The sequence below is a fragment of the Struthio camelus genome, chromosome 19 (assembly GCF_040807025.1).
Source record: "Struthio camelus isolate bStrCam1 chromosome 19, bStrCam1.hap1, whole genome shotgun sequence".
Classification (NCBI taxonomy): domain Eukaryota; kingdom Metazoa; phylum Chordata; class Aves; order Struthioniformes; family Struthionidae; genus Struthio; species Struthio camelus.
The window spans coordinates 4,548,929-4,568,648 of record NC_090960.1 but is presented as its reverse complement, the minus strand read 5'-3'; the positions used below and the strand labels follow the sequence as shown (position 1 = coordinate 4,568,648).

Sequence of the window (19,720 nt, the reverse complement as noted above, 5' to 3'; positions counted from 1 at the left end):
GCTATTAATAGGTATACAAACATATGCAAGATACCTAGAGAGAAGCAGTATTTCACCTGTTCTGCAGTAATAGCATGCCGATATACATGGAAATGGGAGCCTAGCATGATCAACCATTTCAAATCCAACTTTGGAACTGAAACTCTCTGAATTTAGACCTGCACTCATATCATTGTACATTGTTATGGTAAATGTACTTAAGGAAACTGATTAAGAGAGCAATTGACACAGTTCAATTTCATGTCTCAACACCACTTTATTGAACTTCAACCATAAATCCCCTTTGAAAGCCTACTCAGTGTATGATTACTGTAATAGGTTATGCAGAATAATAGGTTATGCAGAGGTTACACAGAGCAGTGGCTCATGCATTGAGGGAGCACTGTATTATCCATTTGCATTCTTATCCCTGACAGGGACAGCAGGAATTAGAAAACAGAATGAGTATTTACAAGTATACCCCAAAAAGAATGAGGTTTACAGTTAGAAATTCACACAGTATGTACAGTTTTGAGCTGTTCAAGTATGTTTCAGTTGGACAAAGTGCTACAGGTCACATAAAAAAATCAGTAAAAAGCAAAGAGGAGATATTAAGACATACAGAAGTGGCAGCCATTTGGGTACCAAACAACTTGAAAGTGGTTGCAGTGTGTGCAAGATCTAGAAGTTGAAAGTGTCTGGGGTACTGCCCTGAATTTGGAAAGTGTAGCTGGCAGCAGTAGACTCTGGTACAACATTTTGGTCTTCTTCCTCCTAGGAAGAAGAGAGGAAGTTTGAAAGAGCAGTAGCATTTCAACTGAGTAGTCAACAACACTATCATACAAAGTGAGAGTTACAAGTAATGCTTTCCCATAGCCACTTACCTCTGCTGAGAAATATTTCTCAATCAGGCCCGATGAGGCTTTGTACACCTGTTCATTTTCATGTGACTGGAGAGCTTCAATTTTATCTAGACCTCCACACTCTTCAATCATGAGACAGAGCTTCTCCGTCTCATTTATCTTCTCAGCAGCCTGCAAAAGACAAGTATGGAATAACTTCTGGAAAGACAATACCACTAAGTCAGTATTGTCTTAACTCTATTTGAGAAAAGAGAAGATGAAAACCTAGTTTCAGATAACTGTTCACTCAGGGTATTTGTATAGTCTTATTTCTAGCAAGTCAGTCATTTTCATTGACTTTTCCAAGAAGCAGGACCTCTGTTTAGGTACTGATTCTAGGGACAGGAAGTGTTTTATTCTGCACTCTATCTCGTAAGTGCAAGGGTGGGGTGGGGGGGGGGGGAGAAGAGACTTTTGCTATTTTGCATAGGCACTAACTGCTGGAAAACCATTACAAACAACTTAACTATGGAGTATATTGCATCCACATACCAAAAAGATATTAGAGACAGCATCCAGAATAACTAGCACAGTTTTGCTGTCTTTAGCCGTGAGGAGATTCAGTAGAGGTTCAACAACACCCGCCTGGACAAGGTATACGATCTGGTCAATTGTTCCACCACTTGTGTAGTTAGTCACAGCCCACACAGCTTCCTTTTGAGATTTGAAATCCCCCTGTGAAGGTAAGAAGAAAGGTATTTAAACACAGATAGTAATGGTAACAGCAAAACTTAACATAGTAGACAGTTCTTGTTTACCTTCCGCAGGATACCAATGAGATAAGGAACAAGACCATGATCTACAACTCGCTGAATCTGGTCCTGACGTCCAGCAGTAATGTTGGACATTGTCCACGCTGCTTCTTTCTGAATGTTGTTTTTATGATGAGCAAGCAGACTTGGAAAGACACTTAATGCTCCTGAATCAATAACAATCTGTGTCTGCTCATCAGTACCAGTGACGATATTTCCTATGGCTCTTAATGAAGGAGTCTGAAACAGATGTGAAAGTAACATTTAGGAAACAGCATCATCTAAGCTGTATTTGCACAAACATGGCCATGCTTGCTGCCCCTTTGCCCCAGCCTTCGCAGTAAAGAGTATGATATATTACCCACTGTCAAGCTTTAAAGGCAGAGCTAAGCATTACCCATGTAGTAAACATTAAACATGAAGACAGCACACCATCTGAGGACAATCAGCAAACAACTGCCAGTGCTAGAGCATAGGAAACTGATTTCCTAAACACTAGCTTTATCGTACAATAATTATATTATACCTTCCACAGCCCTGACCTCATACACTGGGCTCTAAAGTTTGTATTTTCAACTGCACTGCAGAGTTAAAACAGACTTTGAAGAACATTTACTATTGTGCTGGCCTATGTGTTAAACCCATTGATTATGCAAAGTTGAACAGCCGTTAAGAGCAACGGCATGTCTCAAGGACAGCCCTAGATGAGGCAAAGAGGCTTGAGCTTCTACTTGTGCAAAAACTAGAGTATGCAAGCATCAGATTTCCGCATGAAAAGAATCATTTGGTTATATGGACACTAGTCTGATATAGGTTTAATTTATGACTCGAGTCAAGTGACAGCAATTCACATGCCTACTTGCTTACCACTATTGGCAGTTCATTACATCCTAGCAGTTTCACAAGTTGCGGCACCAGTCCAGTTTTCACTACAACTTCTATTCTGTCATTGGAACCATCTGTTAAGTAGGAGAGTGCCCAGCATGTGTCTGCTAACACCTCATGATCATTGTGGTGCAAGAGTCGAACAAGAGTTGGAAGGATCTGCTCAATAGCTTCTATGGGTGGTGCAGGATTCTTATTGCGACATAGGTTTGAGAGGGTCCAGGTAACATTGCGTAAGTATCCAGACTGCAAGAGTTGAAATAAACTGTTAGTAACTATTTAGTTACTTTAGCCCTTCACTCAGTTATTACTGTTTGTGATTTTATTGTATACTTACAGCCAGAGAAGAGAGATCAGGAACAGCTAGTAGAGTCAGCAACGGCTCAATTGCACCAAATTTAATAACCAGATCTCTATAGGTAGAGCCATCCCCTGAAAACCAAAAGAAAAAAATCACATTACAAATAGAATGCTTGAGGGGCGTACGCATAGAGAATAATTTCACATTAGATCATGAAAGCTACTACTGTTGAAGGAGAGCTAGATAAAACAGAAGCTGAGAAATAAAAGGACAAAAGGACTACTGCCATGGTTAAGTCATATGACAAGTATGTGTTTCTCTAACCAGACTAGTGAGCTTCATTTAATTCACTAACAGGAAAGAGGCAAAAAAAACAATGTATATTTTCTATACAGCTTTTAGAACATGTTATAGTCACCGGCTGCATGATGGAAGTTCTACAGTATAATGCTGAGGGAATTTCAGAACATTCTTTATTGAATTATTTTATTGCTCTCTTAAAAGAGACTTGGAATAGAGGTTTTTTTCTTTAAATCAAAACTCTAAAGACAAGCTTTTAAACAAAGAGGTTTTTATTGAGGCAATTTTTCCCCCCCCCAGTAGAGACTCACTATTATATCAGTCTGCAAAGCACTGCTGCCTTAGGAAATCATAAGGCTACAGCAAACGCATTACAGATAAATTGACCAATGGGGCGTTTCTCTCCCTGCCCTTCCAAACCAAAGAGGGAAGGGGATTCAACACTGTTAGATCAACTAGTCCTGAAAGATGCATGATATACTCTAGTACACCAATACTTTCACCATAGTAAGTAGCTGTTCCTTCTAAGCAAGGAATATTGGCCACATATACAGTTACGGGAGCCATCTGCTTCCTTCCCTCCCCCTTCTAGTCAAATGGCAGGGCCGAACACAATTCTTAAATCACAGCAAGCCAATTAAGGTGTGGGAAGAGCCCTGTGTTGTAGCATGGCTCTATAGCTCTATCAAAACTGAATTGAGATATTGGTAAGAACTATGCAATACATCCACAGGCTGCCAGGTGTTGCAAAAAGTTGTCAGATACCACATCTGACAATAATGCATTGTCCATAGCATACTCCGCCTTGTAGAACATGTACAGGATCACAAGACATTAAGGCAAGAGTTCCAAAGAGCTCAGCATGCTACACCACAACCTGCTAATAGTAATGTACTCCTATTTCTAACAACAGAATAGGTCCAAAAAGAAGTTTGCAGCATATTGACATACCTGCAATGTTTCCTAAAGCCCACACAGCCTGTTCACTGATGTGAGTATGGGGAGAGGCCAGCAGTGAAATAAAGGCTGGAATAGCCCCACCATCTACTACTGCCTTTGTTTGTTCTGATGTGCCAGAAGCAATGTTGGTAAGCGCCCAAGCAGATTCAAACTGAATAGGGCTACAGTCCGCTCTCCCCAAGAAGGAGACAAACTTTGGAATCAAACCAGCACGAATTATATTGTCTATGGGGGGCTGCTTCTCTCTTGAGAGGAGTTTCCTAAGGAGGAAGACAAACAGGAAGCGTTATTTTCACCTGCAGAGATCTACACAGATTCTATCTAGTCAGTCTAAAGAGACCTATGTTGAAAAAAAAAAAAAAAAAAAAGATTTCAAGGTATTCAGAGAAGGCAAAGCAACAAGACCTGAAGGGGAAATTTAGCAAAGCTACAAACAAGCTCAACACCAGCATCTAAAACTTCTCGTTAAGATTGCTTCTGCCATGTCTTCACTTTGAGAGGTTCTGTCCAGGCTCTGAAATAAAACAGAGCTACAAGAGGCATAACATATCTGAACTGCTAGAGGTGTCTCAGCAGACAGTAGGGTAATGATTACCAGAAGCAACGTTGCTTTCTAGATCATAATGACTGGAGTTCTAAGCATACTAAGTTTTGTGTGTACTTTATTCCAAGGTAGATCACTGCAAGCAAACATCATATCATAGTCAGATGTGGACAGCTTAAAGATCTTTTTATCAGAATAAAGTAACTTTATTATTACTCTACAAATCTGAAATGGCCTACCGCTTATTTTTCTGCCTCAAAGCCACCTGAAATCAATTACTACTTCCTGGTGAAGTGGTCAGGCTCTTTAAAAACCCATAACCCACATGGTTTTGTTAAAAACATGCATGGGACCAAATGAAACTTATCAAAACACTGTATTTAAAGTTTACTAAACTATATTTCAATAAATGCCTTAATCAAGAGAGCCACAGTTGCTGCCACAGGCAGAGGCTTAGGTTCATTAGCTAATCCTTTTACCTTATCCAGTTACTGGCCTGCACAGGTGAATCAGTTACCTCTAAATTCCTTACCTGGCAGCTTGAGTAGCCTGTAGCTGAAGCTCTGTATTATTACTATTAACTCCTTTGACTATTTCTTCAACTGACCAGTGTGCTGAAACCTGTACGAGAAATAGTTACAGTATACAATACTATGAGAAGACTGCCACTTAATAGAGCAAGCAGTTGTAGAAAATAAGTTGCATCACTGCATGATCTCCAAACCCTCATCAGCTATTGCTTTATCTACATTTGAACTACAGAAAGCATTTTTGAAGTGTTTCACACCAGTATTACAGTGGGCTTAAACACAACTGCCTGAAGTATCTTTTAAAGCGTTTTAACAGGGGAACACAAGTATCACAAACATTAACAAGCCACTTGAGGAAGGGAACTACAATATGGGTCACTGCAGTTAGGTACCTACTTACTTGATTATTCCTATTTTCCTGAAGGGGGGAAGTCGCATCATCTGGTAAAGTGCTAACATTTCTTCTTTTAAGCATCTGGTCATCTTTCTTAGCTTTTCTCAGCTCTACATTGACTTCAATACGCCGCCTTCTCATTTCCTGGAGGACATGCATTGATTAGTTCATGGCTTTTACAAGTAGAAAGGCTCTTTAGAGAGACAATGGCTACTAAAATATTTGTTGCATCAAAATACTCACTGTGGTGTCCTTTCCCTTGTTCTTGAACCTGTTCAAGCGAGCAGCTGTATTGGCATTCTCATTAGTAGACATCTTGCTTATTAGTCAGGCTTCAAGAGAAGTAGATAAAAGAAACTAGCCTAAAAAAAGAAGCAAAGGGTAAACCCTTAAAGCTTATACCACAAAAGTTTAAGTCAAAAACTTAAGAACTTGGACTATTACTTCAAAACAAGAGATGCTTGTCCATATCAGATGGCCACCCTTTGACTTGAAAACAATGGCAACATAACAGCTGCCTTTTCAAAAAGGCCAAAGGTTGCCACAGCAACAGCATTAAGACAAAATCAGTAGAAACACATTCTTTTAAGACACTTTCACCCACAAATGTTATCAGAGTCATTTTTTCTAGGACTAAGATAGGCCTTCCTCCCCATAAAAGGCACATATACATTTTAAATGCTATTTTGACTAGGTCCAGCCCATAGCACACATGCAAAACCCCTCCAAACCCTCTGACGAGGGCAGCACCGACAAGGCCCCTGCCACCAGGCTTGCCATGCCCTTAGGTCAGCAACACGCAATAGCGGCTGTGCTAGTAACGAGGCCGGCCTCTGCCTTGGCCAGCCCCGAGGTGACCCGCTGCAGGAGGGCTGGCTTCACGTCAGCCGCAGCTCAGCCAGAGCTCGCAGCCCGCTCCAGCAGGCGCCAACCCCGTCAGCCTCGCTCCGGGCAGCGGTACCCCACCGCAGAGCCCCAGAGGGAGGGGACTGCCGGGCTGCCCTACCGCCGAGGGAGCCCCGGCCCCTCCGAGAGACCAGCGCACGCTCCGCACCTCCGCCGCGGACTCAGCGCACCAGCCGCCCCGCTGCCACAGCGCCGCTCCGAGCCTGCGAACACGCTGCCACTACCCCGAGCCTCTGCCAGGCGGGATTTAAATTTCCCGCGCCCTCGCCCTGCCATTGGCCCGTTCGAGCCATAGCAACGTTCTGATTGGCCAGTTTGAAATCCGGCTCGTCTCGCGATGGAGAGGAGCGACTCTCCGCCGTGCTCCCGGAAGGGAGGGCCAGACGTCACGTGCTTCGAAGACCCCCCCCCCCCGTCACCGTCCCAGCACTACAACTCCCAGCATTCGACGCGACACCGCCCGGGCCAGAGCCCGGGGGAGACAACTGCACTGGGGCCTCGGTGTCCCAGGAAGGTGACGCGTGGCATGATGGGATTTGTAGTTTCCTAGGGCCTGGCGGGGGGGGCAGTGGGATGGCGGGTGGGGGGGTTATTGCACATCTGGATGGGGCTACAGCAGGGAGCTTTTCGCTCTCGAAACCCTCAATCTGAGCAGTTAGCAGCAGTGATACCCCAGTTCCTTATATACAGCCTAATTTCTACATTATGAACCTTAGGTCACTTAGGGCTTTTTGTAAGACTCCCCCTGATGTCTTTTACTTCAGCCAAGTTAGACTCCACTCGACCTCCTGGAACCACCAGGCATGTGATGCTGCAATTTAAAGTAATTCAACAGCAATCATTACAGATCAAAATTAAATCATATCAAACAATAAAAAGCATGCCCTTGTAGCATTTCCAGAAAATCAACAGATTTGGTATTGTTTCAGATAGGTTTATGCTATTCACAAGGGATGGGTTACAAAAGCAAAACATCCTGTTTTACTGTAGGCGTACTTCAAACCAAAAAGCCTAGATGAAAAAACATGACCCCGCCAGCTGCTGAAGCACATTTTTTACCCATAACGTACAATTCAAGGTAGAGAAGTGTCAGAGACGCATACTGATACAACTTTTGTGGGTTAAGCCATTACAACTTTTTATACTGATCTGTAGATGAACACAGTAGTTAACAAAGATGTACACAGAGCAAGAGTAATTATCAGTGATTGTGTCTTACTGTTCTGACCCTTGTAAAATAAAACCATCACAAAAACATATATAAGCAAGAGCAAGGAAGTCAAGAGAGGAGAAGGCAGATCAGTCACAGATGAAGATACTGAAAAGGACTAGTTTAGCAAATGGAAACAAAAAAGCAGGTCAAAGGGGAAACTGAGGTAAAGCACCTGGTGTGCAAAAGGATTGAAGATCTGGTGTGAAGTAAATCCACCAGCTCATAAATTGCTGGGCAGTGCGCAGTCTGGAGCAGCGTAACCTGGACGAAGGAGCCAGAAAGCCTCTGCAAGGACTGGTGTCCCAGAGCAAGGAGAGGACCGTCAGTGATTCGGAAACCTGAAGTGGCTGTGTACCAGACACTGGAGACCAATGAGGTGAACATGCCGCGGGGTGGGAGGGAGGGTGCCACAGCTCGAAAGGCTGTTATAAAAACAGGAGAGTAACAAAAGGCTGGAGAAAGGCTGGACAGCCGAATGAGCTAGCATGCTTGCTCGGGACAAGTAAAGGTGCGTGAGGCCGAGACGGGGCGAAAGGCCCCACAGCGGCTAAGCTAGGGCTGAGGTTAACACGGACAGTGCGGGGTGGCGCAGGAGAGGGAAGAAAGGACCACGAAGGGAGGAAAACCTGTGAGGAGAGAGAGCTGATGGTGGACGGCGCTAATGCCGGGGCAGCACCCGAGCCAGCGGGGGAAGGGTCGGGACCGCAGCGCGACGCTTAACACCGGGAGGCCCGTGAAGAGTTTAAAAGGAAGAGTACCGGGGGAAGGGCGGTTATGGCGAGGAGCGGAACTCCTGAGGGAGGCACGCGCGTAAGGAAGAGGACGGCGTCCGCCCGGCGCGCGGGAGCCACTAACGGTCGTCGCGCGCGACGGGCTTGAGGCGCCTGCGAGGGGGGGAGGGGCGGCGGCGCGAGCCCGCCCCTTGAAGCCTCGCGGTGACGCCCGAGGGGCGGCGCTTCGGCGCCGGCCGGCGAGACCTGCGGCATGCACAAGGCAGGGAGGGCGGAGCCGGGAGGGGCGTGGCCGGATAAGGGCGTGGCCAACACGCATGAGGGCGGGGCCTCGCCGCCACGAGTGGGACCGACGCGAGCGGTGGGGTTGGGGGGGAGGGGCGGAGCCAGCGCCAGCCGGGCGGGGCGGTTAGAGCGCGCCGCTCGCCACTGTCGCTGGGTGACCCAGTGGCCTAATGGATAAGGCATCAGCCTCCGGAGCTGGGGATTGTGGGTTCGAGTCCCATCTGGGTCGTACCGCAAGACGTTTTTGTGGCACACCGGTAAATTCCGCACGGAGGGTTTCCGGCGTCGCTGCCCGCCCGGCGCTGGGAACGCTTTTAGCCGCGCGGGGCCGCCCCGAGCGCCGCCCCGCGGGGCCTGTCACGGAGGTGGCGCCGCGGCGGCCGCCTGAGCCTCGTTCACGCGTGGATCCCGCCGCAGAGCAGCGTCGCCGGCCGTGAGGGAGCCGGCGAGTTTCCCCTCTCGGCCCTGCTCGGAGACGCTCAAATTGCCGTTTCCAGAAGGCGCTGAGACACGTAGGAGAAAGGCCAGCGGCGGCGAAGCCCCGCTGCGGGTCAGAGGGTTCGGGCCGCGTCGTGTTTTCAGAGATGAGCCCGAAACGCGCGTTCGGCCCTCTCGGCCTGTAATTACAGCTGCTGCTGCTGCCAAAATCGCTTCTCCGGACGCCTCGACGGGAACGTGACCCTTACGCTGTTGTTCCGTGCTTTCCTAAGAACGCGTTTTTCCAAGTCCTGCTCGAAAAGCCTTGTTTTTTCCCCGCCACTGTTGGCAGCACGCGTGGAGCTCCTTGAACGGCAGGGCCACGGAAGATGCTGCCGTAGTCCTCGTAAGTTGTTGTCCAAGCAAAGATTTCTTGGAGAAACTCTGTGAGTAGGTAGAATCATGCCTTAGCATGAATTACACTAATTTAAACAGAAAGCTCTTCAGAGCGCAGAAGGTCCGCAGGACCCGTGCGTCCGTCCCAGTTATAGTCGGCAGCAGCAAGACGGTTTCAGGCTCGTGGCTTCCCTCACGCCCGCTGGAACGGCCGGAAATCGGGCACATAAATACCTACGCGCTCACCTCTCCCTCATCCTAAGTCACGACAAGAGGGGTAGCTCAGTTCAGGTTTCTAATTCCCTTATTTCCATATTGGGACCCCTTCAGGATTAAAACATTTAAACGCTCAGGAGAAAAAGGATTAATAAATGCTACAGTAGCAACTCAACTCAGAGTTAACCTGTGTTAAAATTTCTGTGCGTTTTGCATACTGGCCTATTTTCTGTATCCTCACCTCGAGCTGCTTGAAATAAAGCCCTGTGCTTTTAAGAATTTTATTAAACTGCATAACTAAGACAGCGCAAATAAATGAGCAAAAGATACATACCAGTGCTTAAATTAAGCAATGGCTGTACTGCATCATACACACATTTGAGTAGATTTTCTGTCTGCGGGGTGGGTTTCGGGAGCCAGGATATAGCACTTTTATAGGGTTTCCAAGTTATTCAGTATATTGCACTTTACAGCAGTGCATGAGTTTACTAACTTTCACGACATCCACCAAGAGCTAGTAAGGTAAACTGTCACAATGGAAATCCTGTCTAGTAATAAGGTCACCCGTTTCAGCTGGGAACATAGGAACAAGCCTATTTAATTCAATAATCCAAATCAGGGTTGGCTCGATGTGTGAAAATTTGCAGAGCTCTGCATGTTAGCAAAGGCAGATTTAAAAGTACAGCTGTGTCTGGGGTCAGCAGAGCTTTCCCTTGGACTGGACAATAACTATTATATTTTTCAGGCTGAGAAGGAGCGCTGAAAAAGGTTCCTTGAACTAGAAAAGGCTACCAGATGCGTAAGTGAATCTAGCCAGAAATATCTAACTACATATCAATGCAAGGCGCATTCTTACAGCTGCTGAACTGCAGACGCAATGCACGTTCTGGAGCCTATACACCACGTTTTAATGTGGTTCCCTACATCCAGTAGAAATATATTTGCTCTGTATGATTTTCTCTGGAAAATACAATAGGAAATAAGATCCCCCCACCACCACCCCCAAGAAATTTATTGCTAGAAACATATATCCAGAGCAGGGGTTTGAGCAGGTCCCCGTTTAGTCACGGAAACGCAGGTGACCATGGTCAGCGCATACGTGCGTGCGTACGGGACGAGGGGTGTCTGCAGGCATTCCTCGGCGGCGGGGCAGTGGGAGGCTAGCAGGGACGGCGGCAGCTTGGTCTTGCTCCAGTGGGTTGTCCAGCAAGTGATTCCCGTTTCCCCTAAGGCTGCCTCTCATTAGCATGAATCGGGGGAAGGGCATAAAAGGCTCCAGTTCATTTTGAGGCTGAAAAAAAACTTTACTTCAGCATGACAACTAAAGTGTTTTGGCTCCTCTGCTTTATCATTAGATCATCTTCCAGCTCAGTGGCCGGTAAGTTTATTAACGTTAAAAGCGGGGCTGGGGCATATTTGCTTTTGGTAGCAGGGGAGACTGAACACATTACTTCAGATTCTTGCCCTAGAAGCCCTACTTAACTGTAGTCTTTGCAGCAAGCAGTCACATAAGGGCTCAAGAACGAAACATTTCAGCATGTTCATGGGATGGGAATGGAAATTGCAGGATTTGATTTGTCAGTGTTTCATAGCAGTAGGAGCACCTGCCAGAAGCAGGCAGTTAGCTGGTGCCACGGAGCCTGCTAGCCACCATCCAGCAAGTGAAGTTTGACTTGCGCGTGCATGGGGGATTGTTGTATGTGACCTTTCCCTTTTAGTCTCCTTCCTGTCACCTGTAGACTCCAGATTTCTAACTGATTTCAGCATGCTCTGGGCTGTCATGTGTATCTGCAGCAGTCTGTACAGTCTCACTGACTGCACAGAAACAAAAGATACATCCAGTCCATAGGGAAGAAGAGGTCCGGGGGCTGATTATGTGGCAGTTGTATTTTCTTAGACTGCAAGAGCTAGACAGGAATATGCTGGGATAGGGGAATGAACTTCAAGGTCCTGAACAGATTGAGTAGAGAAAATGAACTTTTTATCACTACAATCCCTGACTGAGAAAACATAGAAACAAAAACTTATAAATGTACTTTTCTAAGTCCAAAACACCTGTTCAGAGTTCACAGCTTCATATTGAAACATCTCCAAAACACCCCTGCCTCTTGCTTTCTCTAGCTTGGACTTCCTCCATCCCTTTCTTCATGGACATTCTTTTGACTTTACATGTGTCCAGCCCGAGTATCAGGGAATCTTTCCCATGACAGCAGCTGGTGAGAGCGAAGGGGGAGAAATGGCAAGGTCAGCAGCTGAGAGTCAGTTATGGGAGATAAACCAGGACGTTGTTCATCTGGGTATGTCAAATATCTCTTTTCACATAAGGAGTCAGGACCAGCCTCCTACACTATGCTGACCACAAACAGTGAACACCCAGACAGCGGCTGTGTGTGGGTGAACTGTTTTAAAATAGTCTGTGCTGGCCAGCTGAAGTCATTACAATAGAGAACCGAAATAAAGGGGAAATGAACTGCAAGAGGAAATTTCTCTCTTCCCAGGCTAAGTGGAAAGTAATTTTGCTTTGCGAGCTTCAAATGATCAGTGAAGGTCCAGCTTGCATGAACAGTGTCATTAAGCCTATCCGTTTTTCACTAGAGTTCCAGTCTCTTCCTGTCTTTATCATATCCTTGTCCTCTCTACTTATTAAGAAAAGCCTTCAATAATTGTTACTCAGCAGTGATAGCCTAGCTACCAGATTACGTCTTCTTGGACTTCCATACAACTCTAGTGCAAAAGTCAGAGATCCAAAACTGTGGTTAAAAATCTTTTCAGTAGTATTCAAAGCCCATAGCCACTGAAAAGTCCAGATAACGCTGTCAATAAGGCATCCCAGGGATGGGAAAACCAAATAGTTCTGTTGTCATGGTCTTTTAAACAAGCATCCCAAATGGCAACGTGAACCTTGTTTCCCCAGATGCTCCCTGGAGATTCAAGCTTTTGAGAAAAGGATTTGTTTATAAATCATGTTTTTAATTTGCAACAATAATAAAGTAAAAATGCAAATCTCCTGTGTTTTGCTCACAGCTGCGTTCTCTGTACTGGGCTGTCCGTGTCTGAATACAGAGAAATGAAGAGCTCTACTTCATTTCATTTCATTTTGTTGAATTGTTTATCAGTTATACTGTCGCACTAAAGGCCTCACTTATGGGGTACAGCCTCAAAGCTGCCAGGCACTTCCCATTCAGACACATACAAAATAAAAAAATTAAAATAAAATTCTCATTTGCACCCCCCCCTTTTTTTTTTTCTTTCTTTCTTTTTTTTTTTTTTTACATAGAATCTCTATCCTATGCTGGGAAACCCATTCAAACTCTCAACAAAGATGCTTACAATTCAGCCGACTCCACATCTAGCCAAGTCAAACTCCCAGCCTGGGGCACCAGCAGCACTGGAGAGAATCACACCGAACACTGGCTTCTGTCCTCCGTGAACGTGCAGTGGCCAAAACCTCCCGAAATCCTCTCCCTCTCCTCGGACAAAAAGAAACGAACCAAGCCCTCTCTAGAAAACAATACAGGCCTGAGGAAGCACCTCAGTCAGCATGGAGGGGGCCTTACTCTGGAGAACCCTACGGAGAGGCCCTCTCTTACCTCCTTGGACTTCAACCACGCAAACAGAAAGCATACGGACAGGCGGCTGGCAGAGGCTGCTAACAGCGTGTCGGCTCGTTTCCATCACGCAGCATCTTCCTACCAGAAGATCAGATCTTTAGCAGAGGCACATCCTTTCCCAGACTCTGGAGCAATGGAGTCAGACGACCCTAACACGCTGCATCACTTCAACCGACCGGGCAAAATAAACCCCTATAAGTATACTGATCCCTTAAAGATCACCAAACCCTCCTGGGTCACCAACCGCCAGTCACCCAGCTTGCTCTATCACTTCAGTGTGCTAAGGAAAGGTAAGGGTACAGACTGCTCTGGCAAGGGACATCGGGAGCTTTCAAAGGTTGGGTGGCTTAATTTGGATAAGGAACCCCAAGGGCTCAACACCATCCCTCAGTCCGTGCCCCTATTCTAGATGCTGACAAGGAGGAGGCATGTCTGAGCGAGTGCGGAAAAGAAAGAGATGAAGTGGAGGCCTACTGCATGAGCGAATTTGGTAAGCTGCTCTCCTCTACAAACCACGCAAAGCAGGAGCCCTCTTTGTCCATGTACTACTGACATTTCACTTCTGCTTGTAAGATACTGTTTTATTAAGTATGTTAAAGGGACCCATCACAACTCTTCATACATGTACTAAGACAAAGAGTACCAAGCGTTACATTATCCTTTCCCTACCTTGGTCTCGTCTTGCTCTTTTTCTGTTTCCTCTACTCTCCACTCCTGAGAGGGGGAAGACAATGTTCCAGCTGCTGATTGATAGAACTGGTAAGATGAACTGTTTTAGATGTTTTAAGGTTAAACGTGAACGCGATAGCTGCATTACTTACCTCTTACTATTTAGAATGATTTGGTGATTCTGGGGCTACAATTTCAAATGAAAATCAAGTGGTGGCCCAAACAGGATACTTTCTGTACGAAGGTTACCCAAAGTTCCTTAGTGCTCAATGTCTTTAGTCCTTCTGTAGAAGTTGATGTAACTAAAGATGGTAGAAAATAGCCTGGCATCTTTACGCTGAGTGTTTAAGAGCAAGAATTGTCTGACGGAAGAAATCTTTCCTTACAATTAGGAAGTCATGAAATAGATATCAACTTTTTCTCACAGTGTTTTAAGAGATAAGCAAAATACATGCCTAGTGGTAACAGATGTTTCCATTTGCACAGTATAAACACATTATGAGACATCTGTTTTCTCTAAGTGGAGAAATCAGGAAGTGTTTTCTACAAATCTAATATATTTATTTTTCCTCACTGTCACGTATTCCTGTCAAACCTAGACCTTGTATCACGCTGACCTTTATGTATTTCAACCTTTAACAATTAGCTGTCTTATTCATCTCTTAACCGAAGACGATAGGTACGTTTTCCCTACACGATCCAGACTAAAAAACCCCACCAATCTGAGCAACAAATCAGCCAAGGTTCTATTGCAGTGATCAAGGACAACGTTTCACTTCTCCACATTTGTGGTGCAGATTAAAGATTAAATGACTGAATCAAAGGAGTTCTCAACTCAGTGAAGCAGGTACAATGCCAGTTTTAGAAGCAAAAATTCTCTTTGCCTTACCCCTGTAACATGACTGTAGCTTTCTGATGCATCTGGTTAACTTCGCACTTGCCAAACCCAGAAATAGGGTGGAGAGCATTAAGTGACTGACAGTAGAACACGGTCTGCTCAGTGCCCTTGCCGCTTCATGGGACAAGTGCCTTTTCTTTCAAAGCTGAAACATTTCACTAGTGGGTTAGCTTCAGACTTCACTATAATGTTTTAATTTTAAAATTTTTACTTTGTCAGGTAAGTATCTCCACTTTTTAATATCAAGTGGAAAGACAGTGCTAAAAACCTTAGTAGTTTTTTTTTTTTGAAATATTTTATAAACTTCATTAAAAAAAAATCAGACCTATGAAGTACAATAGTAACTCAGCAAATACTAAGGTGATGACCTCATCAAGTGTGATTATTCGAGGCAGCACCTACTTTCAAGACTGCCCATTACTGGGACAAATAAACTTATGCTTAGATTTGCTTTACAAGATTTTAAATGAGAGCCCTCAAAAGCACCCTGAGTTGCTACCAAGATACATAACCTAACACTTGCTTTTCTTCTGTTGTTTTTGTTCTTTTCTGTTGTTCTTAAAACAGCAGTGAATGGAATTGTTTACAACATGGAAAGACTGGGGAATGGAGTCCATTTGGTCACTCTTTTGGTGAACAGCGATGGATTATACAAGATGAGTCGCCTGTATATTACTCCTGATGGTTTCTTCTTCCGGGTTCACATTCTAGTTGTGGATACTTTAAACTGCAGTAAACCGTGCCCAGACTTTAAGCTTGGTAAACAAACCCAGCTCAATCCATTCCACCGTTCCGCCCGAGTGCAATGCCATTTTTAGTTTGCCCTAGTTTAATAGGCTTATCCTCGGTTCCCATGATTTTGAAAAAATTGCAGGCGAGGTTCCTTTAAATTTGCAGGAGAGACCCAACTGCATGAAGAAGTCAGGCAGCACTGTAGTCCTTTCTTTAGCCAGTTCCAGAATGATTGCAAGAATTTTCATGACTGCTAAAAAAATTTAGGCAGGAGCTTACGCCCATGTCTTTGGAAGTGGTCTAGTTTTCTTTCTGAATGAAAATTTGTTATCAAAGACCAGTATTTCCCCCCAAAAGCTTGCATTTGCAGTACAACACAGTAAACCATTATTTCAGTACAAGTACCATCCAAAAGTCCCACTCAAGTTCAGGGTGCCACTGTACTAAGCCATGTTTTGAGTATATATTTCTGTAGGGTGTAACTTCATATCCATTCATAAATCTATTGCTGTTAAAGTGGGTGGGCTGTAGCGAATGAATCGATGCTTTCTTCACAGCACAGGACACTTGTTTGTTTTGCAGGCAGTAGATACATTGTGATGGGTCAGATCTACCACAAGAGACGACAGATCCCCGCAACCCTGCTGCAGTTCCTGCGAGGGCGTCTGAGGCCAGGGGATGGATTGCTTAGGAGTAGCAGCAGCTATGTGAAAAGATTCAACAGGAAGAGGAATCGCAAAGTGCAAGGGGCTCACACTAAATGTGGATAAGGCTGCAGTAACCTCCTTTTAGGACGCAGCCAAGGGTAGAATTCAGCCACCAGAATAAACCTGGCCATGGTTTAAAAAAACAGCAAGAGGTAGCGCTACTTAAGCCTGACACTGGTTGTGATAGGCACTTGTTTTTGTGCTTTAGCAAACACTAACTGAAGTTCTGACTAGGTACCTGTATTTTGTGAAACAGAGCATAAAAAGCGTAACGAACGTTAACTGATTATGAATTTTTTCAGAACCACAGGCTACTATTGCCTCCTCTACTATAACGTATTCCTAATCATCTGTAGTAACTATAAAGTGAAATTCTGGAGGCGTTGTTCTAGGTACACAAACAGTAACTGAACTTTCAAAGCCTTAACCTTGAAAAGCGTTAGATAATACCATAGTTTTATCTATAGAGAATGTCAATTGAATTTTTGCACAACTCTGCTTAAAGCACTCTGCATTTCATTCAAAAGAAATTGACAGAACTAAGTGTCATTCCTGTTGTTTTGATTTCCTCAAACACGTCCATAGTTCTGATAAAAAATTACACTATTTTTCAAACGGAGCTGGATTTTCATATAAAGCACACAAAATAGCTATGCAATTATTCAAGTATATGACTTCACTAACTGAAAGCAAATCAAATAACTGCATAACACAAATGCCCAATTAGGCTTACAACTAACTGCATAAATTGATGCTAAGGAATGCAAAACAAGCATGCAACTGCATGGACAATTTGCATGCCTGGTTACATTGTTAGCGTCTCAAAGTGCAGTTCCAGAACTGCGTACTGACTGTAATTTTCCTGTGAGAAATGTTATTAAGTTTGTACTTGCACATCAGTAAAGATACTTTTAAGATACAGTCTTTCACTTTTAGCACCCTTCATGTGTTGGGAATGCAATAAGTCAATTATATGAAACCTCTGCAAGGGGATTTCACTATTTACTGTTCCCAGAGTCAGTATTTTCACAAATCATAGCCTTGAAAATAAACTAATAAAGCATTAATTGCTTTTTGGGTTCATTGTTTCCTGGATTCCAAAAGATCCAGAAAGATAATCTGACTATTAAACAAAGGCACCTACGTATTTGAAGAGTCAGCTACTATTTTAAGATACAGTTCAGGCAGTTTTGTAGAAAAATAACCGCTTTTTAATATTACTAGTAAGGAAAAACAGTAGCTCAGAGTACATGCAGGGAAACGGTCATAAAGAACAATGACCTTTCGAGCCAGGAGAATCTTCACAGCAATGATACCTTACAACTGTTTTGCATAGCATCACGATGCAAACGTTCTGGGAATAGTCTGAGGAATAGATTGTGGAGGAAGAATTTTTACAAATATAAGGGAAAACTGCAGTGTTAGGATAAAAAAAGCCATCTCCCCCGCCCCACTTCCATGGAATGGTATCTATGATATGACCTGGAACAGCAAGCAGTGGCTCCTCTAAGCATTTTGATTCGACACAAAGGTGGTTCTGATATCAGTTCTATTTCTCATGCAAGTCCGCAGCTTGATTCAGTATCACTGAAAAGCTACAGAGTGGTAGACAAAGAAAAAAATACATATTTTAAGAAATGTTGTCACGTAATGTATTTCTTGATATGGAATAGGAGATAAAATACCAACAGCAAACATTATCACTTCCTGAAATCATACCAATTGTAAAACAGTACTTATTTACACTTTAGGACCCAGAACACTTTTACTACAGGACAGAAATCTACTGGTAGCTTGTGTCTACCAAAAAAATATAATACTGTCTCACTTCTGCTACGTGAAAGAAGAGTTTGCATAGAGCACAGCATAGATCGATGAATTTTTCCTGAGAAACTTTAATAAGGGGGCTTTTGCTTTGGCAGAATGACTCTTCTCGGCAGCAAATCAAAGCACTGGAGTGGACAAGGAGGGACAAGGGAAGGAAGGAGGGTGGGTTACGTATGTATCTCCAGTTTCTTTGTTTATATTTTCAATTGAAGTTCGGGGACTTACTAAGTCCCACAGTCTTTTTTGTCCAGAACAGCAATTAAACACTTCCCCTTGACATTGCAGTGATGTAGAACAAGCAAACTGAAGGTACAAAAATAACATCCATGGCTATATCTCATTTTGATTGTGCCTCAGAAGAGAGAATAGTATACCAGTGCTAAACACATTGAAAACCCAAGTAAAATGCCAATAACTGACAAATCAATGTCTGCACCAGTCTCTGACACAGCTACTACTTTAGAAGCAAGCTTGAAGAGCAATATAGTCCATTTTCCCTTTTTGCACTACAAACGATCTTGCTTTCCCCTTTTTTCATGGAAGGTAATTTTTAAAAATATGTTATCACAACAGTTCAACAAGCCACTGTATTTCATAGCCCAATTGAAATACAGCTGAAGCAGCAGCTTAACTACTAATTGGTGTTTTTTTTTTTTTTTAACCTTTTGCCAGACCTGTAGCATGTTAATGTACTTGGAAGGGGGGGAGGAACCGACACACACAAACCTAAATCAAGTGGATTTATCTTCCACAGTTTTGTACTGCACTATTAAAAAAACCCACAGTATTGGCCAAATTGAAAAGAAGATAGCATTTGCATGCAAGAGTTGTATCTAAATTACCACGATAAGTGATTTTTTTTCCCAGCAGGACAAGCATAAATATTCTGCAACCAACAAACAGAAATATATGTATATAGAAATACTATCTTGCTGGCTTTCCAGAGGTTTACTCAAGGCTTTTGCGTTAAGTTCACTTTTTAACAACTTTAAATCCCTATTAACTGTTATATGAAGGATACCAAGAAAAATTGCTATGAATTTGTCTGAGGAGACAAACCAAAAGGAATCAAAGCTGGTTTACCTCACAGTATTGAAGTTTTGTTATAATGTACCACTATTTTGAAAAGAACACTGTAATAATTCATACAAACATTAAAGAGAAAAATGACTGAACAAAACAATAGGTCACAGATCTTAAGAACTCATCATGCTTTTTGGAGGTGGGTATTAATTACTTTTACAAGAGCGATATTTTTTCTGTAACACCACTTAAAACTACATAACGCTGCCACTAATAAAGCTAGGAAAATGCCTCAATATACTATACGGCAATTGAAAACACTGAAGAGGCCACTTAGCAAGATGAAGTTGTATGTATGGGTTATTTCCCTACTCAAACTGATTCACAGGCAATTATAGATAATCTGGCAATGCCAAGACCTACATATGTTAATATTACCAAATGTTTCATTAGAAACACCACCAAATCAATGTCAAACACATTACTTTATTTGTCTAAGGATGATGTGTCCTCTAAGGTACAAAAAAGTACTCTTCAGTTTG

At 43.6% G+C, this 19,720-nt stretch overlaps 2 protein-coding genes and 1 non-coding gene across 6 annotated transcripts; 2 read left to right on the top strand and 1 right to left on the bottom strand.

The window, feature by feature from the left end:
• Positions 1-236: 236 nt before the first annotated feature.
• On the bottom strand, positions 237-6,830 carry KPNA2 (karyopherin subunit alpha 2). Of its 2 annotated transcripts, none has more exons than XM_068913763.1 (11): positions 6,602-6,830; positions 5,791-5,909; positions 5,554-5,691; positions 5,156-5,244; positions 4,071-4,339; positions 2,856-2,950; positions 2,501-2,764; positions 1,640-1,873; positions 1,374-1,556; positions 864-1,013; positions 237-753 (listed from the first exon to the last, which is right to left on the bottom strand). In XM_068913763.1, exons 2-11 carry the CDS (start codon positions 5,860-5,862, stop codon positions 661-663), a joined length of 1,587 nt encoding a protein of 528 aa, XP_068769864.1. In that variant the 5' UTR covers positions 5,863-5,909; positions 6,602-6,830; the 3' UTR covers positions 237-660. The 2 variants fall into 2 exon arrangements, with proteins under 2 accessions (XP_068769864.1, XP_068769865.1); XM_068913764.1 differs by having other exon boundaries at positions 6,554-6,686.
• Positions 6,831-8,838: 2,008 nt separating this feature from the next.
• Positions 8,839-8,911, top strand: TRNAR-CCG (transfer RNA arginine (anticodon CCG)). The gene has a single exon. It is a non-coding gene; the product is annotated as a tRNA-Arg (tRNA).
• On the top strand, positions 8,911-19,652 carry C19H17orf58 (chromosome 19 C17orf58 homolog). 3 transcript variants are annotated; one of them, XM_068913767.1, is made up of 6 exons: positions 8,911-8,939; positions 9,312-9,505; positions 12,989-13,612; positions 13,732-13,812; positions 15,457-15,648; positions 16,204-19,652. In XM_068913767.1, the coding sequence occupies exons 3-6, from the start codon at positions 13,456-13,458 to the stop codon at positions 16,389-16,391; spliced, it is 618 nt and encodes a 205-aa protein (XP_068769868.1). In that variant the 5' UTR covers positions 8,911-8,939; positions 9,312-9,505; positions 12,989-13,455; the 3' UTR covers positions 16,392-19,652. The 3 variants fall into 3 exon arrangements, with proteins under 3 accessions (XP_068769868.1, XP_068769867.1, XP_009677269.2); XM_068913766.1 differs by lacking the exons at positions 8,911-8,939; positions 9,312-9,505 and adding an exon at positions 10,953-11,089 and having other exon boundaries at positions 15,460-15,648; XM_009678974.2 differs by lacking the exons at positions 8,911-8,939; positions 9,312-9,505 and adding an exon at positions 10,953-11,089.
• Positions 19,653-19,720: the final 68 nt, after the last annotated feature.